We start from the raw sequence: 9,591 nt of genomic DNA on the forward strand, positions 1-9,591 counted from the left end.
TCATTCTTTGACAATTTTGACATTTTTGTTCCTTACAATCAATAATTTTATACTTTTTAGGAACCTTTTAATATTTAAAGTTTGGTCACAAAACTTTAATGGTTTGACAACTTTGATTCCTTTTCGAAAAAGTTGGTAATTCCTACCCCTTTAATTCTTTAGCCATTTTGACACTTCTGGTCCTTGCAGTCAAAACTTTTACATTTTTTCATAAAAACATGAAAAAAACGATCCATGGCAAAGCCCGGGCTTTTCATCCTTACATTTTCTACATCTATCATATTTATCGATTCGGAAACAACATTGAAAGTTTCTAACTCGGCGTAAGGGGTAACCTTTTAGTTATAATTAATGTTACGTATTAAAAAATCCCTTGGAAATATTAGCAACACATAAATATATTGTCGGTTCTAATATTATCTGATATAATACATGATCCAAAAGAGAAATTTCGAAAAGGAACAAGAAAGGCCCCTAAACTTTAGGTGACATACACATGCAAATGAAAACTACTCTCTGGTTCCTACTCTCTCTCATTTTCTTCACTGACATGGGAATACCCTGCACACTTCTTCACGCACGCACGCATAACCCCCACCTAACAAATCCATGGATCTCTCTCTCTCTCTCTCTCTCTCTCTCTCTCTCTCTCTCTCTCTCTCTCTCTCTCTCTCTCTATATATATATATATATATATATATATATATATATATATATATATATATATATATATATATATATATATATATCAGTAGACTTACAGACAAGACAACCACAACAAGACACCTCCTATTTAATATTTGCATTTATTGATCCAAATCCACCATAAAAACACAACCTCACTCCTTTATAATCCAGCCCCTCTTCTCTTTCTCTTCTAATATCATTTGGGTTCTTCTGTCCTCGATCATGGAGTTTTTCACCAACCAGTTTGATAAAAATGCCGACTCACAGTTACCACCGGGGTTCAGATTCCATCCCACAGATGAAGAACTCATCACCTGTTACCTTCTCCGGAAAGTTCTTGACGGAAGCTTCACCTGTCGTGCCATCGCCGAAGTTGATCTCAACAAATGCGAACCATGGGAGCTTCCTCGTAAGTTTGTTTTGTGATTAGCAATTAATCTTCTGGTTTCTTTACAAATGGCTGATTTTAGTTTTGTGGGTTTCAATCAAACAGAAAGAGCGAAAATGGGAGAAAAAGAATGGTACTTTTTCAGTCTTCGTGATCGGAAGTACCCAACTGGGCTGAGAACGAACAGAGCAACGGAGGCCGGTTACTGGAAAGCCACCGGGAAAGATAGGGAGATCTTCAGTTCGAAAACTTCGTCTTTAGTGGGCATGAAGAAAACCCTAGTGTTTTATAGAGGTAGGGCTCCGAAAGGTGAAAAGAGCAACTGGGTGATGCATGAATATCGTCTTGAAGGCAAATTTGCGTACCATTTCCTCTCGAAAAGCTCCAAGGTATGACATATATACTACTTCATGAAAACGACATTGATGTAAAGTTTTGAGCTTTGCATGCAGTTTACTGTCATCGATGTTGATGGACTTGATCGGTGATCCAATTAAAAGCTCTAACTTTTTTGTTTTTGTGGTAATCAGGATGAATGGGTAATCTCCCGGGTGTTTCAGAAGAGTGGCACCCCCGCCAATGTTGGTGGTTCATGCACCCCCGGTGGGATGAAGCCTGTAGCTGGCGGGATGAATTGCTACCAAGAATTGAACTCTTCGACGTCGGTTTCTCTTCCGCCGCTTCTAGACTCGTCACCCTACGCTTCCGCCACATCAGCGTATACCGCCGACCACGACAGCTACTCGTACGATAGCAACGCTGCCTCAAAAGAGCACGTACCCTGTTTCTCCACTGCTTCAGCCAGCAATTATGACTCTCAGTATGTTTTTGACCTTCCTCCGCCGCCTCTATCCACCTCTACCTTCACCGGCCCCGCCATGGACTACCAGAAAAACGTTGGCGTCTCCTCTTTTCCAAGTTTGAGGGCACTTCAGGAGAATCTCCAGCTCCCTTTCTTCTACTCCTCTGTAGCTTCACCACAGCCACCAATGCATGGCGACGGAACAATGTGCAGCTATCCAAATTCGTCCGGTGGAAATTGGTTGCCTGCAGTTTCATCGGCGGCAGAGATTCAGAAGCCTGGTCCTACAGAACTGGATTGCATATGGAGCTTCTGATCGATAATAATGGCGACCGGCGGTAACTCGAAGTGTCATGCATCATCTCGTCGGAAATGTCAGTTCTCGTGGTAACATGGATTTTATCTATTTTAACTATATTTCTTGTACGGTATTAAGTATTTGGTGTACGTTGTATGGGATTTAAGACTTGTCATTCTCGGTCCTTTTTCGTGCTTTATTTAATGAAAGTATGAAGTATCACATTACTTAAGTTTATATATCACTAAGAATGATTGAACTCTATATATTTAACATCATCATTTATTATTTCATACAATTTTATTTATTTACTGGTTTATAACAGAAAATTAATTAAACTTTTCTTATTAAAAACTCAAAACTATTAATTAATAATTTTCAATGACTTATTAAGTAAAAGATATTTTTTTAGTTATATATAAAATTATAATCGTTAATTCAAATAAATACGTAAATTATATCATCTTATAATTTGTATAAATTTTATTTTATTATAATTTGTATAAATTTTATTTTATTTTTATTATAATATTATTAATTTAATGTAATTAAAATGTGATTTAAATTTTGAAATTTGAAATTTAAAATGGAGAATTAATAGATTGATAATTGTTATGATATTAATTACAAGTGCCAATAGATTGACAAGTGTCATGATATTTATTACAATGTCTAACATGGTGACACATGGCAAAAGAACTACTCTTTTATTAGTATAGGGATCATACAATGCATTAAACTCTGCAAATTCAATGAAACGTATTAAAAAAATAATTATTTAAAAATTTAAAGACTTTCTTTTGTCCTATTGAGAGTTCGCTATTAAACTCCGAATCTATTGAATGTCAAGGTGACATTTTATAATGGTGGAGTTGTATCTATTGAATGACAAGTAGGCATGTCACCTCATTCAACTCTTTCATTAAACTCCACATTGTCGATGCTCTAAGAAACAGCTATAAGATAAAACTTATGTCGATATAGTTTATATAGTAAAAGTAACCATAACACAATTTTGTCAATATTACATTACAATTTATACAAAATCAAACATTTATTTCTAGAATCCGTTTATTTTAAACTCAAAATATTATTTTTCCAAAAAGATCATTGAACTCAACGGAGGAACCAGAATGAAATGCCATGGGTAGCACATGTAAATTTTTAGAGTAACACGTCGAAAAAATTACACTGCTTCAAAAAAGATTTCAAAAAACTTCTACTTTGCCTTTAAAATTTGAGGAGTATCAAGGGCTATCCCGGATTTCCCGATACCTACATGGATCAGATCGGTATCATGGATCAGATCCTCGCGTGAACTACATGTCTATTAAGACCAACTTTCATTGTCAATTAATATCAGATGCATATGTTTTTAAAACAAATGATATATCTAACCATTTTTTTAATATTAAAAAAATAAATATTAACCAGCAAAAAGCTTGAAAATAACTTCCAAGACTAATTTCTTTAGTTAGGTATTTAACGATTTATGGATATTATGGATAAGGATTAAATCATAAAATTTATCACGAGTTTTTTCAATAACATCATTAAGTACCTAAACATCAAAAAGTGTTAAACTAAAACCTTACACTCTTGAATTCGTCACGAATAAGGACCCTCCACCACACATAACAGTAGTATGTGAAAATAACACTCATTCAACGGTTATTTTATAGGCTATTTCTTTATACTTTCTTTATAACATGAGTTCGTGAATTCGACTGGCTTTTTTTATACATAGTAATTAAACTTTTAATATATATATATATATATATATATATATATATATATATATATATATATATATATATATATATATATATATATATATATATATATATATAAGATGTATTTTCAGATTTTTCAAACTATAAGGTTTAAATATTAATTATTTAAAATAAACTTTTAATTAATTAAATTTAAATCAATTATGATTTAAAATTTATCTTTTAATTAAACCTTTATTTAAATTAATTTAAATCATTTGGCGATTAAATAATTATTTTCAATTAAACAATCAATAAAATAATTCGAATTTAATCCTAATCCAAAACCCATTAATTTTTGAACAATAGGGTTTAGGGTTATAAGACCCATAAGTATAGTTGGATACTATGTCCCCAAGCAAGGTATATAAAAGGGAATTAGTAGAAACGACTTTTTAAAGCGCTGAAGGGTTCGGGATACTGAAATTTTATATTTTTTTTTACGTTTTCTTGAATTTGGCATTTTGGGACCAATTGAGCACTTACAACTCATAAGACCGGTCACGTGTCCCAAAGATTGACTCATACCTGTCGTTATGCTCCGGTGTTGACAACCTTTTCATTTTCTGTTTTGCACGAGTAGCTTTGGGAGATGTGTTCATGTGCAATTAGCTTGCGTTGAGATTTTTCAATAAAAAGAACAAGTCTAATCACAAGGCATACGACTCACTTACCAATTCAACTGTTTTTAGAAGATTAGGCTGCCTTGGGTTGGATAAAAACAAACATGGAATAAAATTCTTTTTTTTTTTTGAAAATGCATGAATGAACCTAGTGTGCAACTCTACCCCTCCCCAAGCTTAAAGATAAGCATCATCTCCGATGTTCGGAGAGGGCGTAACAACCTATTACGGAGGAGGAGACGGGTGGTGCCCGGTTGGGTAAGAGTCCAAACAATCACAAGTGCACACAAATTGAATTTTTAAGCAAAATATGGACGATTAAAGATATGGAAAGAATTTACCGAATCGTTCTTGGAGTCTTGCAATGGGTGGTGAGAACCTCCTCTTCAACCGCCCCAAGCTTGCCTACATGAAGTATCAAGCCCAGAAGCACAAAACAAATTGTAAAAATTTCAGACCTAGGGGTTCTTGGAAGAGAGAAATTGTTTTGGGGGTGAGTTATGGGTGTATGGGGTGGTAAAATCTGATTTTTAGACTTAAAACACATTTGTTCTACAGCACGAACACGGCCCGTGTTTTTTTAGTGTAAAATCACACGGCCCGTGTTGGGGGTTTAAAATTATGAAAATGGCTGAACACGACCCGTGTTAGGCATAAGGGATAAATGACACGGGTCGTGTACCCCTCTGACTGCCGAAGTGTTTGCCTTGCTTGAACACGACCCGTGTTCAATATAAGGCAAAAATGACACGGGCCGTGTACGGTTTTGTTTGCCATTTCCCACTTTTTGAACCCCAAAAAAATCCCCACTCATTCAAACGAAATGGTTTTGCATCCCGAGGTCCGTTTGGTGATTTAAAAACATGCTTAAATGCATTTGGAACATTAAAAACAAAAAACTTCAAAGAAATAGAAATGTTTTTAAAGAAAAAGAGAAAAATACCCCCGGGTTGCCTCCCGGTTAGCCACCCTTGGTTTAAGTCGTTGGCTTGACTTGGCCCCTTAATATGCTTCGTTCTAAGTATGTGGGCCTCTCCAACACATCAACCTTCTCGCCACCTCCTTCAATGGAACATTCAACCTTCCTTTGTCTTTCTTTTTATACACAAACCAAAAAGGACTTAAACCCTTAATATCGAAGATTGTCCACTCAGTCCTTTTTGGTATTTGTTCAGCAGGGTTATCAACTCATTCTCTTCCTTCTTCAATAGTTTATTTGAGTTGATGACTGGTTAAGTGCTCTCCTTCTTGACATGTATATTCATTAAAGGGTTCGGTGGAGTTTTTGCTCCCGAATCTTGTGTTTGTTCCACCAGTGGAAGAAATTTGGCTTTGGTAGTAGGTAATTCTACTTCTCTTCCATCAATCCGCATGTGCTTATCATCCTTGAACTTCAAAATCTCCAACACCTCCTCGTTTATACTGCACTCCTTTGCAAGTTCTTTGGATTTGTCCCTGTCTAATTTTTGTGACAATACTAACTCCATAAAATCATGGTTAGTCGAGTTTAAGCTCTTTTCAACCAATGGCTAGATCATATTCACAAAATTAACAAATTGAACATCAGAAGGAACCTTTTTTGCTTCATGAACATTGAAGTTGATAACTTCACCATCAAATTCCATTGTTAAAGTTCCGTTGTAGACATCAATTTTTGTTTTAGAAGTTTTAAGAAAAGGTCTACCCAAAAGTATGGAACTTGAACTTAGAGAGTCATCATCTCCCATATCTAAGACATAAAAATTGGCTGGGAAAACAAATTCATCAACTTGCACTAACACATCCACCAATACACCTTTTGGATGTACCAAAGACTAATCGGCAATTTGGACGATCACACCGGTTTTGCTCAATGTTCCTACACCAATTGATTTAAAAATAGAATATAGTAGGACATTTATGGATGCACCTAGATTGAGCATTGCTCGCGGTACATAAAGATTTCCCAATTTTCATGGCACGGTAAAGACATAAGGATCATTGCACTTCGGGGGCATCCTCTTTTGCAAAACCGCGAATACATTTTCCCCAACTTTTATGATTTGGTTTCCTTTCAATTTCTTTTTAGATACACAAAGATCCTTAAGGAACCTTGCATATCTAGGTACCTGCTTGATGGCCTCGAGGAGTGGGGTGTTAATGTGAACTTTCTGGAACATTTGCATAATATCACTCTCCTCCTGTGCTTTCTTCGTGCTCTTTAATCGTTCGAGAAATGGAGTAGGTGTGGATTTAGGCTCAGTGACGAAGGGCTTCTTTGTGGTTGTTTTATCTTCCTTATTTTCTTCTTTGGTTGCCTCTTCAACCACTATTTCTTCTTCTTCTTGATCAACCGACAATTTTGGACCATCTTAGCTCTTTCCGCCTCTCAAAGTGATGGCACACACGTTGTGCCTTGGGTTCATTTTAGTTTGGACGGGCAACTTTCCTTGAGATTCTAGTTTGCTTACAGAAATAGCAAGTTATAAAACTTGTTGCTCTAAGTTCTTTATACTTGCTTTTGTCTCTTGTTGGAAAGTTTGTGTACTAGTTGCCAAACTCTTCACTATGTCCTCTAAGGACATATTTGATGCACCCACTTGTCGAGAGGGTGTTGTGGCTGCCTTGGCTGGAAGTTCTGTGGTGGAAAAGGTGGTCTTTGTTGGTATTGATGTGGTTGACTTGGTTGACAACTTCCATGTTGATATCCTCCCAACCTTGATTGTTGTTCCATCTTTGATCACCCCGTGGCTGCTCATATCCCTTTTGATTTGACCTAGAAAAGCCTCCCATGGCTTTTGCTTCTTCATAATCCTCATCTTGAAGTTAAGGGCGCATGTCGGTTGGGTGCCCCACTTGAGTGCAAATACCACAAGGTAGGGTGTGGGTTGCACACCCTTGTCTTTAGCTAGCATCATGACCACTTTTGTAAGCTTGGACAATTGAGCTTCAATTTGAGGAGTTTGGACTTCCTTTACACCTCGGGGTGCATCCGTGTACCATTCTTCATCATGACTTGAATTCTTAGAATCTTCAGCCATGTTCTTGATTAAGTTGCGGATTTCGGTTGGAGTCTTGTCGGGTAAAGATCCGTCACTTGAAGCAAAGCATTAAGAAGCCTTCTTTCCATTGGAGTCATTCCTTCAATGAAATATTGGAGGAATTGGTACTCGGTAATTCCGTGCTTGGGACAATGGGCATAAAGTTTCTTGAACCTTTCCCAATATGTGTGAAAAGCTTCTCTCTTATGTTGCTTAATTCCAATGATTTCCCTCCGTATGGCTAAAGCTTTCATCTCTGGGAAGTATTTATCCACAAACAACCTCGCAAGATCTACCCAAGTAGTTATCATCCCCAGTTGGAGGTTACAAAGCCAGTCTTTAGTTGTATCTTGCACTACGAAGGGGAATTCCCTAAGCTTGATTTGATCCTCCGTGACATTGTGTGGTTTCATACCCACACACACAACATGGAATTCAGTTAGAAACTTGTGAGGATCTTTATTCTTCAGGCCTCTAAAGGTTGGGAGTAAGTAGATGATCCCAGATTTCAGTTCTAGGTCGGTGGCTGTCGGATATGTGATGCAAAGAGGTTGTTGAGTAACCTCTTGCCTCAACCATTAACGGAGAGTTTGTTCGGGTGGCGGGTTTGGAGATGGATTCCCTTCATGGTTATCTCTCATGGTGTGAGTAGTGTTTGGGATATTATAAGTACATGAAGATGGTGGAGTGGTATTTTTGGGTGAGGATGGTTGAGATGAGAGTGATAGGATTTCTGTTTCGGATACAGACAGACTTAAGAGGGTTATGTCCTCCCAAATGTTGATTACCAGAGGGCTAGAAGACGAGGAAGTCCCGAAACCCAGTCGCCTCTTACGAAGCTTGGCTTGCTTCCTTAACTTCTTTGTAGTCTTCTCTATCTCCGAGTCAATTGGCAACGGTGTACATATACGGAAAGATCTAGGCATAAACAATTAGTAACACTATGTCCCCAGCAACGCCGCCAATTTTTTAGGCGAGTCAGACCCAACAAATAAAGGGGTACGATATACTCCAAAAGAATCCCACTATATTGCACTACAAGGTAGTACAAGGCAAGTTGGGGCGATCCACAGAGACATGGGACAATTGGTCTAGTACCTTTTTGCACAAGGTACTTGTTCACAAAAGTTTAAATAGGGGGGTTGAATGCAATGATTAACAAACAAAGTAAAAACACAAGTAATCAGCTAAATGAGTGAAGTAAATTCAGATTATGTAAAGACTCCAACTTCATGTATGACAGCTTAGCAATGTGATTCAAAGATGACACAATATTTTTTCAATTCTATCTGAGTTGTTACTTGAAAGTGGTAAAAAGCTCTAACAGTTCCCATTCACCACATTAATTAACCAAAACAAGCTCTTTGATTAACGCTAACCTTACTAACCTAATCTAAACAAGCTCTTAGAATTAGATTAAAAGATTGCATGAAGCTTTATGTGAATGTTCCCAACAACACCCAATACCCCTCACAAGCTCGGGAGTTTAAGAGTGTATGAATAAGATTTACACTATATTTATTCAAAAGAATTCAACCCAGTGCTTGTTACTTGTTCAATTTCACAAAACAATTACGGATTTTGCAAAATGGATAATTTGAATGACCTAACCCTAATTCAAATGGTCAATAAGAATTACAATTAGAATCATACATTCGATCGAAGCAAAATAAAATTCATTAGATAGAAATTGAAAACAAACATCATGTCATATGATTGAAATCACTACCAAGAAGTTAAAACATGAAATTGGAGAAACTAGGGTTCTAGCCACACATGGCTAGAACAAGATAACATGAATAAAAGATGGAAATAATGTGCAATTACAACTAACAAATACTAGAAATAATGTTTCCAAATGATTTCTGATCAATCCCTTACAATAAACTTCGAAATCCCCTCTCAAAATGTGCTCTGATATGTTTTGTCTATTTCCAAATGGCCCTCAACCCATAATATGAAAGTGTGCTCTGATATGTTTTGTGTATTTCCAAATGGCCC

General features: G+C 36.6%; 1 protein-coding gene across 1 annotated transcript; it reads left to right on the forward strand.

Annotated features, from left to right (window-relative positions):
- The first annotated feature begins 827 nt into the window (after window positions 1-827).
- On the forward strand, window positions 828-2,407 carry LOC111919954 (protein CUP-SHAPED COTYLEDON 2). Its single transcript, XM_023915520.2, has 3 exons — window positions 828-1,096; window positions 1,181-1,464; window positions 1,606-2,407. The coding sequence occupies exons 1-3, from the start codon at window positions 910-912 to the stop codon at window positions 2,191-2,193; spliced, it is 1,059 nt and encodes a 352-aa protein (XP_023771288.1). The 5' UTR covers window positions 828-909; the 3' UTR covers window positions 2,194-2,407.
- The last annotated feature ends 7,184 nt before the right edge of the window (window positions 2,408-9,591 follow it).

The sequence above is a fragment of the Lactuca sativa genome, chromosome 5 (assembly GCF_002870075.4).
Source record: "Lactuca sativa cultivar Salinas chromosome 5, Lsat_Salinas_v11, whole genome shotgun sequence".
NCBI lineage: Eukaryota > Viridiplantae > Streptophyta > Magnoliopsida > Asterales > Asteraceae > Lactuca > Lactuca sativa.